At 38.2% G+C, this 20,748-nt stretch overlaps 1 protein-coding gene across 1 annotated transcript in view; it reads left to right on the forward strand.

Moving 5' to 3' along the window:
* LOC136871867 (abnormal spindle-like microcephaly-associated protein homolog) overlaps positions 1-20,748 on the forward strand; it is a 270,465-nt gene that overhangs the window by 114,939 nt on the left and 134,778 nt on the right. Inside the window, exons 8-9 of the mRNA XM_067145512.2 lie at positions 12,766-12,941; positions 13,253-13,472. Of these exons, the coding sequence (XP_067001613.2) occupies positions 12,766-12,941; positions 13,253-13,472 (396 nt within the window). The remainder of the gene's footprint in view (positions 1-12,765; positions 12,942-13,252; positions 13,473-20,748) is intronic.

Consider the following 20,748-nt stretch of genomic DNA (forward strand, 5'->3'; position numbering starts at 1 on the left):
GACCTCATAAAACTCAATTCGTCGCCATAAGACCTATCTGTGCCGGTAGCGACGGTGCTATCTATGTACATAAAATCTATGTGCTTTGACCGTTAGTGTTAATGGCTGTGGCTAGGATACTTGACAAAATGGAGTAAAGATGAAGGACTTTATAGAAACTGGCAGACAAAATAATGGATATGTATCCTTTCTATAACAATGGCTGAATGGAAATAAGTTTTGCACCATAAACACATTGTTTACTCAGATAATTTTTATACTCATTGCCATTATTCTATAATAATAATAATCATTTGAATGATGACAGTCAATCAGAATCATCGTCAGTCGCACAAACAGTTAGCTACGCAACTATTTTGTTGAAGAAGTCTTTGTACTCCCCTGGAATATACACTTCTAGACACTGAAGGTCATTCATCTTATTCCTGTTTTAGAAATTGGTTCTTCATTGGCTAGTTCATTAGGAGCTGGATGTTGCTGTCTAGTTTCAAATAGAAGGTGTGTTCAGTAAGGCCATGGATAAACTGTTTTGTCTGTATGGTTCCTGGATCCTTGGCAGAGTAACGGAAGTGCATGAAAGATGTTGGCTGGAAATAAATTTTTTAGTTGGTAGGCACTCCGCTTCCTCCAGATTCATCCAACAGTCCTCCCATTTTATGAAATAGTGTTACCTTTCTTACGCTTTTTACAGACATCAGAACACTCAAAAACTGCATTAACCGATGCCATAATCTTGGTAATTAAAGTTAGTAAACAAGTGAAAGTGTACTCAGCAGGTTTGACCAAAGAGTAGGGCAGTTGTTCCTTTCTATAAAGAACGAAGTCATTCAAGAAGGAGCACTCCTTCAGGGACATGTGTACTTTCTTAAATGACTTCGAAACCACACACAAATCAACTTTAAATATCAGCATGTTACTGGTTTGATAAGTGTCGTTCCTTTTGTGAAAAGGTGTTCCAGAATGAGAAGAATTTTAATTTGCAATTTTTTAAAAATTGACAATTTGGACATGTGCCCTTTCTTAAATGACTGGTTCTATTATCTGAAATGCTGAATGACAAAAACTACATAGTTGCTCAGATTCCCAAAGAAATTGCCCTGTCTAGGATATCCTTACAACTGGCTGCGTACATCTTCTCTATTTTCAGCTTTCTTATCAGTTTCTGGAGAATAAACTCCAAGTTATACCCTTTACCCAGACAGAATCAGCACTGAGTAGATACAAGAATTAGAAGACATCTGGCTTGGACAATATACGAGATGAACAGATAAAACACTTTAGAGTAGAAACCAAACGTTGGCTGACTGAGATGTTGAACACTTTTGCATTCAGACCTGTAAAATACCAAAGATCTGGAGGAAGGCTTGAGTTACAGCTATCTGCAAACTGGGCAGAGATATGGTCCTAAAAGGTATAAACCTATTTCCTTTCTGTGCCACCTCTATAAAGTACTGGAGACACTTATCTTCAGTTGATTGGTAAGTACATAAGATCCCCTCTCCATACCGTAACAGGGTGGATTCAGATCAGGGACAAACTGCACATCTCAAGTGTTGTAACTGACTAAGCATATCAAAGATGGTTTCAAAATATAGCAAATTATAGGAGGAGTTTTCATAGACCTGTTGGCATCTTATGACACAGTAAATCTTGCAGACATATCCTTCAGAAACTCCACAAAGGATAATTCGCTTACCTGCATGGTTAGAAAGTTCTTACAAAACAGAAAATTCTTTGTTGAATTCCAGGGTAAAAGGAGTGGATGGAGAACAATGACGAATTACGTTCCTCACAGAAGACCACTTGCATCTTTATTGTCCACTATCTATACTAACGACCAGCCACTTCCTAAGGGAATGCAAACTTTCATCCATGCAGATGACTCTATCACTGTTCAAGCCAGCTGCTTTGCAACAGTTGAGTAGAAGCTGACCAATGGCATGAAAGAACTCTCTATTATGGGGAAAATGGGCCATCAGAACCAGTACCTGTGCTTTTCATTGTAGTCATAGGCAAGCTGATAGACATTTCCAGTTCACTTAGGAATGAAAATCTGACTGCAAAACTTGGAAATATCTTTGGGTCACTCGGGATTGTGCTCACAAGAAACACTGACCGAACACCAAGTAGAAAGTGGCAGCCAGGAGGAATGATTTTCGGAAGCTGACAGGATCAATATGGGGAGCATATCTGTGTATAGTGTGTTACTGTACAGCTAAGTATGCATGCCTAATCTGGAACAATTCTCAACCTGCCAAAATTATTGATGTAGTGCTCAATGAGACCTGCCACATCATCACAGCATGTCTATGGCCTACTCTAAAGACGCTGTATTGCCTTGCAGGGATTTCATCTCCTGAAATCATCATCATCATTTAACCATCTGCCGATTCCTGGCTGTGGTGAAAGAGCGCTCTTAATTTCTGTCTGTACAGGTACATTCCTTCATCTTCAACTTTACCCCATTCTGTGCATCTTCCTTTCAGATCTTCTTTTATTTGGGATATCAATCTTGTCCCTGGCCTGTCTCTAGGTCGCTTGCCCTACAAGTCCCTTTCAAACAATTTTCTTGCTACTTTCTTTGGATCCTCTCTCTTCAAGTGACCAGACTATTTCAATCTTGATGTTGTTCGAGTTTCACAAAATGATTCCATTTGGATGTATTTTTGGATAATTTTATGTCTGAACTTATCTGTTCTTGTTTTCTGAAGCAATTACCTTAGGAATTTCATTTCTGCAGCCTGAAGTCTGCTATTATCCCTTCTGTTTATTGTTCTGCAATGCGATTTTATTTTATGTAAGTAAATATCACACGAGAACACGTTCACTTCCTTCCTTATATAAATTACTCTATTTACATGGTAAGTCACAACACACAATTATACACAGTAGCAAATGACACTACAACACTTAATAGCGGAGTACCCTGAAGTCGATTCTGACAAGTACAGATATCAACAACACTGACTCGCGCGCTATAACATCCACTCTCTTGAACTCACCGACTCCATCTCGGAGCCCAACAGTCACTCGCAGTCCATCATTTGCCGTCGAGTCCAACCTGACTCTAACACTTGACTGTGTCCTCAGAACTGACTTCTCACTGACTGACAGCTCGATATATTTACTATCCGATCAACCATCTAGAATTATCGATTTCTGGAAGAGTTCTTACAACACTCTAATGGAACACACTCGAAACATCGATCGACCAGGTAGTCAAATGCGTACTTGAACTTTGGTTTACTGTTTACCAGTACACATGGAAGTCTCTACAACATTCGTAATGTCTCTACATGTATCTGGATAATAAAACCTTACAGTGAGTTTCCAGAACCCGTCATATATACCAAATTATAGTACAATAAGTCTAACATACGAACATTATGGAATTTTTTACCGCTTTCGACTATATAGATTTTGAGGTTAAACTTATACACAATACGTATTTGAGGTTATACGAAGTTTATAATTCATATTTACAGGGAAACCATGTGCTAGTCATGTTTAACATTTAATAAAAGATAATTTAACATTAATTAAAATATATTAAACATAATAATTGAGGGTTTTATACCAGTTACGATGTCGTACCTACGACATGTTGGTGGTGCAATTTTCCATTTCATATGTTATTGGTACGAAGTAGGCCTGATAAAGAGTCGTTTTAGGTATGAAAGGCACTTGACTGTCCCAAAGGAGGTTCCTAACTTGGTGGAACTCTGAACTCTGTTGGTGATTTCAGCTGAGCTTCGGCTGTCATCAGTTACAATGCTTCTAATTTCTTCTAGTTTCTTTCTATCCAGCATAATGTCCATATGTTGTCCATGCCTGTCTCTGTGTTGGTGAGGGGTGGTAGAATACATCCACGGTATCCCCTGCTTGTCGTAAGAGGCGACTAAAAGGAGCCGCAGGAGCTCTTAACTTCAGAGCGTGGGTTGGTGACCACGGGGCCCTACCCGAGTCCTGGCATTGCTTCCACTTACTTGTGCCAGGCTCCTCACTTTCAGCTATCCTATCTGACCTCAACAGTATTAAAGCATTGGAGGCCTCGGGAGTCTTTCATATGCATGCCTTTCATGGCTCTTCTCTTTCTTTGGCCCATACCTTCATTTTTTGAAATGTCTGATCCCTTCCATTTTTTCCCCCTCTGATTAGTGTTAATAGAGGATAGCTGCCTACTTGTACTTACTCTTAAAATAATAATCACTGCCATCACCATCACCTCCTTGCCTGCTCACTTTCATTGCTGCTGTCTTTGTAGAACTGATTTTGAGGCCAAACTCCTTAAATTGGTAGTTTGAGGTGTTTAGTGTCTGCTGTACTTCATCTGTGCAACCCCATATCACTACATCATCTGCAAAAGCAAGTGCTTTGAAAATCACTTCTGAAATTCTGTTCTTTCACACTCTATGATTTCATCCATTACAGTGATGAATAATAATAGTGACAATGCACTGCCTCTTGCACTCTTAGTTGTGATAAACCTATCCGAATATCCACTCTTTATTTGGACACTTCTCTGACAATGGTCATAGAGCATTTTCACTGTCCTGATAACAGATCTGGGTTTTTTTTTCCTTGTTAGACATTGCCAAATCTTGTCCCTAGGCAAGTTGTCATAGGCCTTTTCTATATCCAAGAAAACAAAGGTGATCTCTCTTCCTTTCTCCCAGTATTTCTCCATGATCATCCTAACAGCAAAAATGAGGTCTTTGGCTGTACTATTACCTGTGAATCCATATTGTTCTTCTAGCTGAGATTCAGTGATGCTCCTTAACAGATTGTTGATTTTCTCCATCAGCTTTAATCCATGAGACAGAAATGTGAATCCTCTATAGTTGTCTGCTTCCCTTTTTGAAGAGAGGAACTGTAATGCCCTTCGTACAATCATCTGGAATAATTTTTTTCCTTCCAGATAGTATTCATAACTTAAGTTCATGGATTCCTACAGCTTTTTGTAGTTTCAACACACACTTCCTTTGTGACGGGTGACTTGCCACTTCTTCAAGGTGTTTTCAACTTCAAACCAGGTTAGAGGAGGCTCACTCTCAACCCCTGAACCATTCTCCTCCATCTCCATTTGATCTTTACCTTTAAATATCCGAACAGAATATTTCCTCACCTCTTTTTGTATCTTTTCCCCTTATAATCATTACAAAATATCAAAGCCATCTTATTAACTATGCTGATGGTAGTACTTATTATAATTAAAAATTAAAGCTTGCATGCAAGATCCCCCCAACGTACTTTGTCAGATAAGAACAATGATTATGCTTCGTAGAAGTACAGCCATACTGCAGCTCCAGCTACATCCAAAAAACAATTGACTTCTTAGAAACAAACAATGTAAAGGAAATAAAGGACCCGCCAGGAATTTAAACACACAAAAAAAAAGAAAAACCGAAGGACACGCAATTCATAATAAACAAAAAAAGAAAAACATAATTAATCATGATAAACCCAAGATGCCCAACTTTAAAGTCTCTCCCAAAAATCTACAAAGAGAATTATCCCATTGGACCCATAATAAACTGTCGAAACAGTCCCACATTTCAGCTATCTAAATTTTTACTTAAACATCTACAAAAACACATCAAATTAGAAAACAATAAATCAATATCGAACTCTTTGGAGGCCATTTCTATAGTGTAATCAACAGAAATGAAAGAGGAAATTACAATGATATCATATGATCTCACCAACATGTATTCCAACATTCCTATTAATGAGACAATAGACTTGGCAGAGAAAGACTTAAAGAAACAAGACAGACTAAGTCACATAGTAATGACGTAATAAATTTTTAAAGTCCAATATTAGACAATAATGACTTCAATTTCAATGGGAAGTACTACCAGCAAAACACACGTTTGCCAATGGGGGGTCTGCTATCAGGTTTCTTAGCCAACATTTATTTAAATAACTTTGAGAAAACCATCTTGGACATACAACAGAAGGAAATAAAATTATGAGTCTGGTATATTGACGACACAGTAGTATTTTTAAATGGAGACCTTATCACTCCTGAAACACTTCTGGGTTGTTTAAAATTTGCCTGACAGCAACATCAAATTCACTATGGAAAAAGAAAATGATAAAAAGTTAAATTTCTTGGACCTTACATTAACAAAAAAACATTAGGATAGATTTCAATATTTTTAGGAAACCCACACAGTCCATCACCACTATCAACAAAAATTCCAACCACCCAGGAACTCACAAACAAGCAGCTTACAACAGCTATATTAATAGAATATTAAAAATTCCCATGAGTAATGAAAACAAACTGAAAGAATTTAGAATAATAAAACAAATTGCTAAAGCAAATGGCTACAACCCAGAAATGATAGACAAAATTATACGTAAAAAAGAAAATGGAGAAGAAAGAAGAAAAACTATGAGAGAAGAAAGGAAATCTCTGAACGTAGTCGATTTGTAACATTTTGGAAATAAAGTTTTTAAAATCGCTAATATAAGAAATTTCAACTCAAAACAGCATTTGGAACCAGAAATAAAATATCAGAACATATATATAATGTACATAGTGTCTATAAAATAGATGTCTACACCAATTCGGGGGTATATAGGCTCACTTGTGATGACTGCAAAATGTTTTACATAGGAAGAACTGGCCGAGCCTTAAATCAAAGATATCAAGAACATTTCAAGGCAATAAAGTACAACAAATATTCAACTTTTTCAGATCACGTTTATAACAAACTTTTTGGAGTTCAAAAAGGACATGAAATTAATTCTTCAAGGTAATTATGGATTTGAACTAAATACCCGCGAAAACATTGAGATATTCCTGGCGGAGATAACGAAACCTGATAAAGTTTTAAATGAAACATTGCCCCGTATTGTGCTGAAAGTCTTCTGTGAATTTCCACTCCTGGTACACTCTCAGACCACAAAAAACTGATTGCAGAACGCCGATGGTGTTTCTATCTTTACATCACAGCAGCGCAAGTTGTACTGATCTGATAATGCTGAAACCTACCACAGACGAAGAAAACAGTGCAATCTAGGGGCTGGTAAGCACACAACGCCATAGAGACAACCTAAAGACAATTGGAGCAAAATTGCAGATACTTATTGCCTTCGTAGGATATAAATTTCATGCTTTTGATCCGTATTGAATTGTGATCACAATAATAATTATTAAACTAATGTCGTAATGGCCCACCTTTTCAGTACTATACTATGCAATCTTTGAATTACATTTCTAAACTAGGGACTAGTTTCGGCCTTGGCTGGCCGTCATCAGCCTAAACATAATACATCTAATAACTAAAACAAATGTACAAATACACAATTGACATTAAAAATCTGGGATGAACTATGTGTAAAATATGACAAAATGAAATTAGGCTCTAAATTCTTAGCATCATGTTAAAATGTTTCCGTAGTGCTTGTTAATATCATGCTGAAATGCTGTTGGACATTGTCAGCATGGCACAAAAAGATATGGTTAAAACTGACGCATTCTTAATTTGCGGCTGGTATGAATTCGCAATTCATTGTAGTGTCCATGAAGTTAACCTGAATAAATGATAGATAAAATTAATGAACTAAAGGAGAGAGCGTGTTAGTCAAATGGCATAGGCTATATGAGACTTACCTCTCATTGCAGCATGTGGTGCGTGGCCTATTGTTGTGTGCCTCATACTAACAGATGCGAGATTCAAAGAAAAAGGAAGGGACGGGGCAAGGAGAGAGGGCAGAGCAAGGGGGAGAGGTTGGGGAAAGGAAAGGTGAGAGGGGGTGGAGAGTGAAGGGGGGGATTAAGGCGGGGCAGAAGGATGTGGGAAAACAGATGGCTGCTGAGGAAAAGTGCTGTGAATAGTATGAAAAACTGAATTATGACTTATTGGTTTGACGTTTCTAAAAATGGGAGTTAGAAGGTCAAACAGGATATTTGGCTTTTCTGAAATGTCATTAAGATTATGATTCGGGTTAAAATATTGATCTGTATGTATGAAGCAGCTTTCAGTAATGTTAAGGAGGGGTCCTTTGTTGATGATTTTGAGAATTTCCATATCTTGTTTTATGTCTGAATTTGTGATTAGTCATGCACATGATGTCCTACAGCTGAAAATTTATTGTACTTCAGGGCATTGACATGTTCCTGAGTACCTTATATTAACCCATTAGCGCCATGTGTTGCCATATGGTAACAATTTTCGTGCCTTTTTCTTTTAATACTGTTGACAACAAGAAATAATATGGAAGTGTGTAGCGTCATCCGACAGAAAAGAGTTTGTAGAATCGAGTAATCACGTTTATTAAATTTTAAAATCTATTGCTGTGACACAAGGAGTGGTGGACTGTTGGTTATTTTAAGATTCCTGCGAAATGGCTGCCGGCTTCACATAAGGATATAAAATCTATAAGTGAAGTTGTTTCATTGGATTATGTTTACAGTAGTGTAGTGCACACTTCATTATATATGTTGTAAGCATTTGAAATAGTACGGGCGCACAATGCGGTAGTAGTGCTTGTTGAATCATTAGCGTTGCCATATGGAGACGCTAGACATTTATGCTGCAGCTATCAGATCATAATACTTTATACTAACTCATAAATCTTCATTGCAAGAAGGGATTTTACCTTTTAGAAACACTGGATGATTATGCTACTGACTGAAGATCTCGATGGTGATATTTTTGTGGAACCGCCCAGTGTAAGTGTACTTACAGATGAGAGCTCCTGGTGATGAAGAAGGTGGGCTTATTGATAATCTCGGTTCTCGACAGTTACGTTTCAGTGCTGAAAAGAAGCTTGTAAATAATGAAAGAATCGGGATTAGTTACGATAGTGAAGGTGTGTTACCAGAGGACGAAGTGTCTTTTCTGTCTACTGATGCAAGATCTGTTTCAATACCCATTGCTGCGAAAGAGCGCATAACTGATGGAGAAGAGAATAAATCAAATTACAAACCAAGATAGATCGAAGAGGCTGATTTCAATATTGGACAACTGTTGACATTTCCGGAGCCTAGTTATAGCAGGTGAATTTTTGATTTTATTTTATTTTTCCAGTGAGTGTTTCGTTGTGACAGGCAACAAACTGTACATATGTGTCTCTGTACTGCAAACAAATATTTTCTCCTTTGTTCAATAATTCCATTTTTTTGCTATGATGTGAATAAAAACTGACATTCCATGTTCTTACAATAAATAATGCTAAGATATTTCAACATTGTTATTGTACGCAAATTAAGAAAAACACTTTGCAACCTAAATTCGACTTCCAAAACTAATAGTTAAAAAATAGGCAGTGTAAGCGGCTAGCGTTGCCATATGGCAACATCAAATGTTTTATGACCTAGTGGTCCCAAAATTCAGAAACTTGTTTTATTAGTTTATTTTGGTGTCAAACATGCGGTAAAACACAATAAAAAAGAAAATCTCAGAAAAAACTTAATTCAGGCGCTAATGGGTTAATGTTCTCCCAGTCTTCCGACGAAAGAAAAATTACAACTGTTGCAAATAATCCTGTAAACTCCTGATTTTGAAGAACTATTGAACTTGTTTTTGGATGTGGGATTATGTAAGACTTGTGCTTTCCTATTATTGGTTTTGAAAACTACTTTTACATCGTGCTTTTTAAAGATGTTGGTGACTTTGTAAATTTGTTCGTTGAACGTAAAGATAATAATAATAATTTTGTGTGGCTATTTCTAGCAGAGTGCAGCCCTTGTAAGGCAGACCCTCCGATGAGGGTGGGCGGCATCTGCCATGTGTAGGTAACTACGTGTTATTGTGGTGGAGGATAGTGTTATGTGTGGTGTGTGAGTTGCAGGGATGTTGGGGACAGCACAAACACCCAGCCCCCGGGTCATTGGAATTATCCAATGAAGGTTAAAATCCCCGACCCGGCCGGGAATCGAACCCAGGACCCTCTGAACCGAAGGCCAGTATGCTGACCGTTCAGCCAACGAGTCGAACAACGTAAAGATAGAAAGAGAGGAGTTGTTTTGTTTGTCTTTTTTCAAAGTGGTGGTAGAGAGGCAATATTTATATTTATTGATTATTCTTTCAATGAAGAAACTGTTGTTTCTATTAGATTCATCTATATTACGAATGGTGTTCGACTCCTTTTTGAGGTCTGTTTTAAACATTGGAACATTGAAGGCTTGGTACACCGTGCTGTTGGATGCTGCTCGTTTGTGAATTTGGGGATGTGAAGAATCTTGATGGATTGTAGTGACTGTTTGAGTGGGTTTTCTGAAAATCTTATATCTTAAGTACCCTGGGTGCCTGATAATAGTTAAGTCTAAAAAAATTAATTTTCCTTCCAATTTTGGATTCAACTGTGAATTTTATATGCGGGTCAGTGTTGTTTAGATTGATAAGGGTGGTAGCAACATCTGTAATGCTCTCATCCATCATTACTATGGTGTCATCTACATATCTTGCCCAGAAAAGGATGTTGTCAAAGTTACTATTATCATCAATTTTGGTGTGTTTCAAAAAATCCAAAGGAATCTTGGCTAAGATACCCGAGGCCGGCGATCCCATAGCCAGTCCTTCTTGTTGATAAATAATATTATTGAAAGTAAAATAATTGTTCCTTATAACTAATTTAAGCATAGACATGTATTTCTAATATACTTAGGCTGCTGTATTTGCTTAAATAGTTTTGAATGATGGGGTATACCTTGGAAATTTGTATGCTAGGCTAAATGTTTACAATATAAAATAAATGGAGAGAGTGATTGGATTAAACGTTAAACTTTGTTAATTTATCAATCAATTCTTTAGTGTCTTTTTTACGGATTTGTTCGACAAAAAAATGATGGTTCCTTCTTAAAAATCTTTGAATTGTGATGCTTTATATAACGGACATGGTCTATAGTTAATAATCGGCCGAATAGGGACGTCGGTTTTGTGTATCTTAGGGAGGGCTTTGGCGGTGGGTAAACCTGAATTCATATTAATTTAGTTTTCTCTTGATCTGTCAATAGATATGAAGTATTCTTGAGGGTCTGCTTAAGTTGATGTTGGATTCTTGGGGTAGGGTCCTTCTTTACTGTAGAGAATGAGCTATCTTTAAAAAAATTGATTTCTTTTGCTTACATATTCATTTTTATCCATTATGACTGTAGTGTTACCCTAATCTGCTTTTGTAATTATAAGATTATTATCATTGATTTTCTTTTTGAGAGCATGTATTTACTTTTGTATAAGAATTGAATCCTTGTAGCAATTGTCGTCATGAATAGTAAGGGGTGAATGAGGGGAGTTAATATTGTTTTTTGGGTTAAGAATGGAGTTCAATTTTCTTTTTACTTCAATTCTTACTTAGTCCTGTTTATGTGCTGGCAATTTGCTAATGGCTAATTCTGTTTCTACGGTTGTAGTGATGGCTGTGTTCAGTCTGTTAAAATTAGGCCAATTGTGTTTAGGGCCCCTGGCTAAAATGGAACTTTTGTCTTCATTCAGTGGTACCTTGGACAAATTTATGATCGGAGGGTGAAATTGGTTGGGCATGCTAGGCCTAGTATTTTTGTTAGTTTTTTAGCATAGTTATAGTTGAGTTAGAGTTCATTAATGTATGCAGCTTTTTCGCTAGGGTTTGTTGTTTCTTTGATAATGCAGTAAGTAATCTATTGTCAACTTGGGCTTGAAATAGGTTGCAGTGAGCATCCGAAAGTAAACTTGTAGTTTCGAGGTGAGTCTCGTATGATTTATGGTTAAAAAAGGTCTTTTTCTTGTACAAAAAATTGATCTCCGCTCTCAGCCAAATCTTATTTATTCTAGTTTGGGTTTTAGTAATTTGAAAAGAAGAACAGTGGTTCTTAAATTTGCCTTTAGGAAAGTTGGGGCCAGGGCTGTACCTTAAGGCCACGGCCGCTTTCTTCCAATTCCCAGGCCTTTCCTATCCCATCATCGCCATAAGACCTATCTGTGTCAGTGTGACGTAAAGCAAAAAAAAGGAAAGAAAGTTGGGTGTCAGGGTGTCAAATTGTGAGTGATACACTGTTTGAGAAATTCTATGTCTTTGCCCAATTTGGCTGTTTTGACTTTAAGACCTAAATATAAATAGGCTACCTGTTTTGCCCGGTTGGCTGCGTAATCATAGGATATAAACTTCATTGTTTTGATTCGTATTGAATTGTGATCACAATAATAATTGAACTAATTTCGTAATGGTCCACCTTTTTAATATTATAATATGCAATCTTTGAATTAAATTTCTAAACAAGAGACTAGTTGGTTTTCCATTTTCACACCAGCAAATGCTGGGGCTGTACCTTAATTAAGGCCATGACCGCTTTCTTTCCACCCCTAGCCCACTATCCCATCGTCGCTATAAGACCTATCTGTGCCGGTGCGATGTAAAGCAACTACCAGGAAAAACAATCGGCAGAGATATAATCAATAGTGTAAAAAAAAATTTGAAATAATTCTTCTGGTCTTTGGATAAACCCACAGCCTATTCAGTGATTTTTAAATGATATGCATATTAAAAACTCCTCCTGGATGAGTAGACTAAATATGAAGTTTGGTCAAGATCTGTTCAGCCATTTATCTATGATGGTGGAACAAACAAACAGACGTGAAAGTTAAAAACTACTGATATGATCTTGAGTTGACCTAAAATGGATAAATATAACAAAATTTGGAAAAATAAATGACATTCCAGACAGTGGATCTCCTGCAACTTTATTTATAAGATTAAATCAGTTATTTTCTTTTGTTACTGTATAGATCAGTTTCTGTATCAAAACTGACATTACATGAAATTTTATTCCAGGAAAGCCGTGACATTTTGTTGGCTTTTGCTCGAGATCATCTTTCTGGCATTGGCGACATCACCAAACATCTGAGAAATCTTGGATACGTAGTGGTCCATAAACAAACCTATCTACATGAATACAACTATGCAGTTACTTCCTTGGGATCAGATCTCCGTGATGGAATAAGACTTGTGTATGTAATATTTTATAACAGTACTGTAATTATTTCTTATCCTTCCCTAGGCATCACAAAATTCTGACTCTGGCGTTGCTTACTCAGATGCATCTCTTTCCCCGTTTATGTTAAACATTTCTTGTTCAACAGAGTACTTATCCTCTTTGGACCTCGATGGTATTGAATTTTTCAAGGCTCTTCCCTGTGTCCTCTTAGAATTCTTTCTACATTGCTGACGTAGCTGATGACACTGTTACCATTTCCCCTTAAACAGAATCAACAACAATAAGAAATCTGAATTATTTTACATTTGGTTCTATTAATTTCAGACGTGTTATGGAGATCATCTTACAAAAACCAGAACTGTCTGTGAAACTGAGAGCACCTGCTGTATCAAAACTTCAAAAAATTCACAATGTCAGGATTGCATTTGAAGCTCTGAAGGAGGCAGGATTTGATCTGGAGGGTAATATCTTACCAAAGGATATTGCTGAAGGTCATAAAGAAAAAACACTGTCTCTGCTGTGGCAGATAATTTACAAGTTCCAGGTAAGAAGCTTATTTTATTTAAGGTAACATGTTCTGTTGCTTTGTGAAATAATCAAATTTATGGTAGGCATAATATTCAGGTGCCATAGTCATTGGCTTCTCATCAAGTTGGCCACAGTTCAAATCCCAGCTGATGCATGTGACAGATTTGAAATGTCTGCAATCTCGATACCAACAGTCACGTACAAGTACAAGCTTGCTTTCAGACTAGTTAAGGTCATCTCTCATTCGAAGGTAGAAATGAAGAATTTCTTCTTCAATTCCCATTTCCAGTTCTCCCCTGGGTTGGGTTACAAATCAAGGACCTCCATCATTACCTATGTTTCCACCATTCTTTTCCTGCTGCCAGTATTTCTTCTTTCTCTCTTTTCTATACTCTCCTCTATTGTATCCATCCACCTTTTTCAAGGTCTTTGTTGTGGTCTCTTTCCTGTTGCTTTCTCTGTACATAATTTCTTTGGAACTCAAAACTGCCTGGGCTGAACAAGTTGCCCACGCGTTTGAGGATGTACAGCTGTAAGCTTTCATTCGGGAAATAGTGGGTTCGAACCCTACTGTCGGCAGCCCTAAAAATGGTTTTCCATGGTTTCCCATTTTCGCACCAGGCAAATGCTGAGGCTGTATGTTAATTAAGGCTACGGCCATCCCACTCCTAGCCTTTTCCTATCCCATCGTCGCCATAAAACCTGTCTGTGTCAGTGCAACATAAAACAACTTCTAAAAAAACAATGTCGGGCCTATTATCCTCTAATGGAGTAGACTGTGTTGAGTGGCAGTAAATAACCCAAACCCTAAGGGGACATGCAGATGAGTTTCCTTGGTTGGGGTTCACGTTGCTCTCAGTATAGGAAATGACACTGGAACCCATCAAGCATCATCTGTTCCCAGGGGTTAGTGGGGGCTGCGAGAGGCGTCTGCACTCCATGTTAGAAGCAATCTCGTTAACTGCTGGCAGTAGCCCTAAAATGCCTTTGGGTGTGGTGAACTCATCAAACTGATAGCTTTGTAACAGCACATTCTGTTTATACAATAATATTAAGTAGAAAATCTCTTATAAAGAGTAATGTTTATACTTGTCACGATTGGTCCTATAGGAATAGCTATTAAAAATGCACAGTAATCTCAAGGGGATTCCATAGGAGATAGTACCATACATGTTGAGACTTAGATGGCATGACAACATACCAATACGAATGAAAGCAATTCATGACATACTCACATTACTATAGTCTTACTGTATTCCCATGGTAACACACACAGAACTGCAGTGAAAGTTTGATGATGCTGAGACCTTCCTACAAGTGGAACCCATGGAGTAAGTTCTGGAGGGGTGAGGCAAGGAAGTTTAGATGGAATAGCGTTGAACAAAGATACTTGAAAGTAATAAATGATCCAATTTAACAGGACGAATCCATAGACTGCTTTAGGGACAGAAATGATTATTTATCCATAACATGTTCAAGGCAATCGTTTGACGTACTTTACTGAAGAAGTCAACATGAATCCAACCTTGTTATTATTGAAGATAGTAAGATACTGTACATACAAAATCATCCAATATTTTATAATAATAGTCATCAAGTGACTTATTTTATCTACCATGAAACTTTTAATAAAAGCTATACTAATAACATTTTAACAAAGTGACTGATTTATCAATAGTCTTAGGTGATATACTGTCCTTATAATCTAAATTTATAATCTAAATATCTAGTCAACAGCAATGATATAAATATATATATACAGGGTGAACCGAAATTCGTGCACTCGGGCATCGCAGCGAGACTCCTTACATGCCTTCAAAATTAAAAACTTCTTAGCTGGTCCGTATTGAAAGGAGATAACATACAATAGAGGGAAATTTAATTGATCCACCTTTTTTCAATACATAATATGTTGTTAATATGATCACAACATTTTTTATTCAGTACTGGTTTCGGTGTCTATGGACACCATCATCAGCTAAAACAGGTCGTATGAACAGAGATATACAAGTATGTAGTACATATAACAGACCCTTAGTAATAAGTGACACTAATAGGATGAAGTAAAAATACAATGCTTAAAAGAATATGAACAAGTTATGTGCTTGTTGGTCAAGGTATAAAATGAAAGTGAAGATATTAACAAATGTTTAAAGACTTGATCACTTTGGAATGTTTAAAAAGTCCGAAGTATAGCACTGCTAAACACTAGGTGAAAATAAAACATGGACATCCAAAAACTGACGTAGTATTCAGTTCTTCCACAGAGTATTGATAATAAAGTAACATAAGTAAGTTAGATGGTGGCTTGTAACATCAACTCATAAAAAGCCGTCATTTATGAGGTACTCAGAGAAGTGGGTCATATTGCAGGCAAAGAGAAAGTAGATACATGGCCAGCCCCGAACGGCCTGATGTATGCGTGGAGAGTGGCAAGGAGCAAGTCACGCCGACAACGTGGAAAGGGCATCTTTCAAAGCTGACCAATGAAAACGATTGTTCGTCCATTTCTAGGATCGTAGTATGTAAGTGCAAATGGTTTCTAGAGGACCCGCTGCAATCGCTGTTGACGATTAAGATGCCAGATACCATACCACCTGGACTACATTTACGAAATAAAAATCATACGCCTCAACCCAGGATTGAACCCTTGACCTCCTGCATGCTAACCCAAAACTCTATCCACTGCACCAACTGTACAGCACGACTAATTGTGCTGACAGAGGTAATTACCATACATTTGGTTACAGTGTTGCCAGATTGCCACTCTTCAACGTCCTTCCTCTGCCGGATATACTCACAGGACGAACTTTTGTGAGAGACATTTTTTTTATTGCTGGCATGTGAGGAGTCGCGCTGCGACACCCGAGTGCGCGAATTTCGGTTCACTCTTTATATTGTCCAAATCTGAAATGGACCAAGCTCGATAGCTGCAGTCGCTTAAGTGCGGCCTGTATCCAGTAATCGGGAGATACCTGGGTTCGAACCCCACTGTCGGCAGGCCTGAAGATGGTTTTCCATGGTTTCCCATTTTCACAACAGGCAAATGCTGGGGCTGTACCTTAATTAAGGCCACGGCTGCTTCCTTCCCATTCCTAGGCCTTTCCTATCCCATCGTCGCCACAAGACCTATCTGTGTCGGTGCGACGTAAAGCAAATAGCAAAAAATCTGAAATGGCTTAATCTCCAATAAGAATAATTTTGGTAAATAACCTCACCAGGAGTTAAATTAGCGAATAATGGAGAACAAGCTCCAAATTACTGTAACATTACAATTTTGATCTATTTACTTCAGTTTCATCACATGCATAATTTAGTAACAAGTTTGGAAGTTGCTGTTGTGAGGCAACTTAAAACAGTTATTCTAATCTTCCCTCAACCATACACCACTTGTAATCCAGGAATGCAAAAGAGTTGACATCAAAGGACGGGTGGGATAGAGAAATGGCATAGATAGAAGATGAAAAGTAAGGAAGCCAAGAGAAAGGATGTATATCTACCCTGCCATCTGCACTCTAACAGGCCTGTTTGATAAAACTGAAAAATCTGTGCTCATGGAAGCATGCAAGTAAATTGGCTCTCTGTTGAAGCGAATTTTGTAGGTGAACAGAAGCAGTGTATGGTGTGGAAAAGTGCAGATCTGTGGAACTTGTGCCAGGGTTTAAGTTGAGACCAGTTAAAAATCTATATCATTGTGTACATCAAAATATTAAGAATGGGTCGTCATCCTAATAAAGCTAGCAACGGTAGTGCCAACAGTTAAACCAATGAAATCAAACACACGGTGAGAAAGGCACTGGATGAGGCCGTGCTCTCCAAATGCTTCATGGACAGTATTGTAAGTGCAGTGGCGAGAGAGGTGACAGAAATTGTGGTGAAAGAACTTGAGCGTAGTCTCCAGTTAAATGCCGAATTGGTGAATGAACTAAACAAAAAACTTGAGTGCTGCAAAAGAGAAATAAAACATTTCAAAGAAGTAGAGGTGAAGTGCGACTCCTTGGAACAGTACCAAAGGAGGTCAAGTTTACATCCGTTTGGCATTGCTGAAAGTGAGGGTGAGAACTCAGACAACATTGTTGTGAGCCTCTGCAATAAACTGGAGGCCAAGGCAACCAAAACTGACATTGACAGGAGCCGCAGAGTAGGAACAAAGGTGCTTGGGAAACCTCAGTCCATCATTGTGAAATTCATGTCTTTCCACTCCAGGCAAGAGGTTTTCATACGTAAGCGCCAAATAAAAGGAGTACCTACCATGATACGGGAAGACTTGACAACTCGTCTAGTAATTCTGAAGGCAGCCATCGCTATTCACGGGCTGAGGAATACTTGGAATGAACATGGGGATGTCATAATTTAGTTGGCAGATGGTACAAGGCATCGTATCAACCACATGTGTGACATTCCTAGATTGTAATCTGGAAACATCACTAGATCAATACAGAACTACATTCGCTTTTAATGCGAGCACCGAAATATTGTCTTTCCTTGCTTTCATAGTAGGAATACACTACAGTTCACTTTCACTTCGTCTTCTCTCTCTCTTTTTAAATAGCAGGTATCTGTTTTCCAAGTAAAACATCGCTAGTTAGAACCCTCTAATTTGAAATTAGACTTATTTGTGTGATTTACCTTTTATAATTTATCTGTAGTTTGTTCTGTCATTGTTATTAGCTTCGCATTGTCTTTTATTTCTACAGTAATCAGTATTGCTTGAACTGTATTTAACCGTATTCCTCTAGTTGTTCTCTTTTAGTTTTGATTTTCTGTTTTGAAGTTGGCATACCTTTTAACACAACAAGGACATGCTTCTGATGGCAGCAGGCCTAAGCACATTCCTTTAATTCCATCCCCTTATACCCCCCGTTCCATTAACCGCTCCCTTCACACACACAGTTTCTAGAGCAAACCCAGATCCTCTTTCAGCCGCTACTATCTTGAAGGAAATGTGAAAAAATTTCCAAGAGCTCTTATTGTTTGTCACTGTAATGTGCAGTCTGTGCTCTCCCAAACGCGCATGGATGAAATGCATGACCAGTTTTCTTCGCGCCAGTTCCATGCAATTCTTATGTCTGAAACGTGGCTCAGTCGCAAATGCCGCAATTCAGCTGTTGATGTGGACAGGTCGTCCTTCTATGAAATGACCATGAGGGTAAAGACCGGGGGGGGGGGCGTGGCTGCTTATGTTTCCAGAGACCTCAACCCTCAAGTTATTAGCCATTCACCTTCACAGTATGAACGGAAATCGGAGTTTTGTTTGTAGAGATAACACTGTTTAGAGCGAAATGCTTGCTAGGAGTGGTTTACAAGCCTCCGAAAGTAGTGTATTCGTCCGATCTTGAGACTGAAATACTAAACCTTCTGCCAGACTACGAACATGTTATTATAATGGGAGACTTCAATACAGATTTGTTAAACAGTACCGCAGCTTCAACTCGACAGTTTCGTAATATTTTCGAAGCATGTAACATGACAGTTTTACCCCTCAGACCAACCCACCACACTAACTGCAGTCACACCCTTCTCATTCTAATAACAACAAACAATTCATTGAAAGTTCTGCAACATGGACAAACATCAGCCCCGGATTAAGCTGGACATGACATAATCTACCTATCCTACCAATTACAAAGCCCAAAACCAAGGACAAAAATATTATCATTCAGGTACCTCAGATGAATTGACACAGATAAATTGGAAGAAGATGCTCTTTCCATGACGAGGATGGAGATAAATCGTGCCAATAATGTAGAGGAAGTGGTTTCAACATTTAATAACCTATTATTTTACTGAGCTCGATAGCTGCAGTCGCTTAAATGTGGCCAGTATTCGGGAGAATGTGGGTATGAACCCCACTGTCAGCAGCCCTGAAGATGGTTTTCCCACCAGGCAAATGCTGGGGCTGTACCTTAATTAAGGCCATGGCCGATTCCTTCCCAGTCCTAGCCCTTTCCTGTCCCGTCGTCGCCATAAGACATATCTAATGGAAATTCTAAGTTCCCATGGAGGGAATTAGATATTTTTCCACCAACAGAGTATATCAAAAATCGGATCAAAAATTAGATGTATGTCTTTTCAGGCGTTTGCTCTATTAACCAGCGTTTCGTCTTAGGTCTGACACTAGACTCTTCAGAGTGGGATGTGTCAGACCCTACCCACTGACGCTGGGGTGTATGCAGGTGAACTTATCAGAAGCCTATTTAACAGGCACAGTCTGATAACTGCATACGGGAGATAAAACTCCACAATGGAATTAATGCCCGCCTAGCAATTCCGAATGGAAATTCTAATTCCATTGTGGAGTTTTATCTCCCGTATGCAGTTATCAGACTGTGCCTGTTAAATAGGCTTCTGATAAGTTCACCTGCATACACCCCAGCGTCAGTGGGTAGGGTCTGACACATCCCACTCTGAAGAGTCTAGTGTCAGACCTAAGACGAAACGCTGGTTAATAGAGCAAACGCCTGAAAAGACATATCTGTTGGTGCGACGTAAAGCCAATAGCAAAAAAAGAAAAAAATCTATTAACGCAACTATGATCGGCCGCCCCAGTGCATACAGGAAAAGGTTCCAGAGCTCCTAAACCATGAGTAGGTGGATAATTTATATGTTATCTCAGTTCAATACGGACCAACAACATGAAGTTCATAACCCTTGATGATGTAGCTTACCAGGCAAAACAGAAAGCCTTTCAACATGTAGGCCTTAAATTAAAGATAGCCAAATTACGCAAAGACGTCGATTTCCTAAAACAGTGTATATCACTTAACTTGACACCTAATTTTCTAAAAAGCAATAAAGACATCAAATCTCACCCCAAACCATCAAAACTCAAAACAAAACCAACAAAATATGGTTAAGGGACGAAATTAAATTCTTGTATAGGAAGAAATCTTTTTTGAATCAGAAATTATATGACGCTCACCTCACAGCGACTAAACTACTTTCAAACGCTTAATGGACACTTTTCAATCACCCTGTAGAAAATAAATTATTCCATGAACTAGCCAGAAAATAATCACATTTGGAGAAAAAAACTCAACAGGCTAAAAAACTCAAACTACATATCAATCAAACTAGAAACTTCAACAGAAACATAGATGATTGCAAGCAGTTTCATCCACCTGTCGTAAATCTATCATTGAACATTTGAACATTCAACTTTAGCCAAAGGACCCAAACACAACTGGCCCAGTTTGAACAGCCTCAACATAGCCACCACTATGATTACAGTATCAGAGCTAGCCATAAGGAAAATGCCATAAGATACACAAAATGAAGTTAGAACCGATGTT

Source organism: Anabrus simplex, chromosome 4 (genome assembly GCF_040414725.1).
Source record: "Anabrus simplex isolate iqAnaSimp1 chromosome 4, ASM4041472v1, whole genome shotgun sequence".
NCBI lineage: Eukaryota > Metazoa > Arthropoda > Insecta > Orthoptera > Tettigoniidae > Anabrus > Anabrus simplex.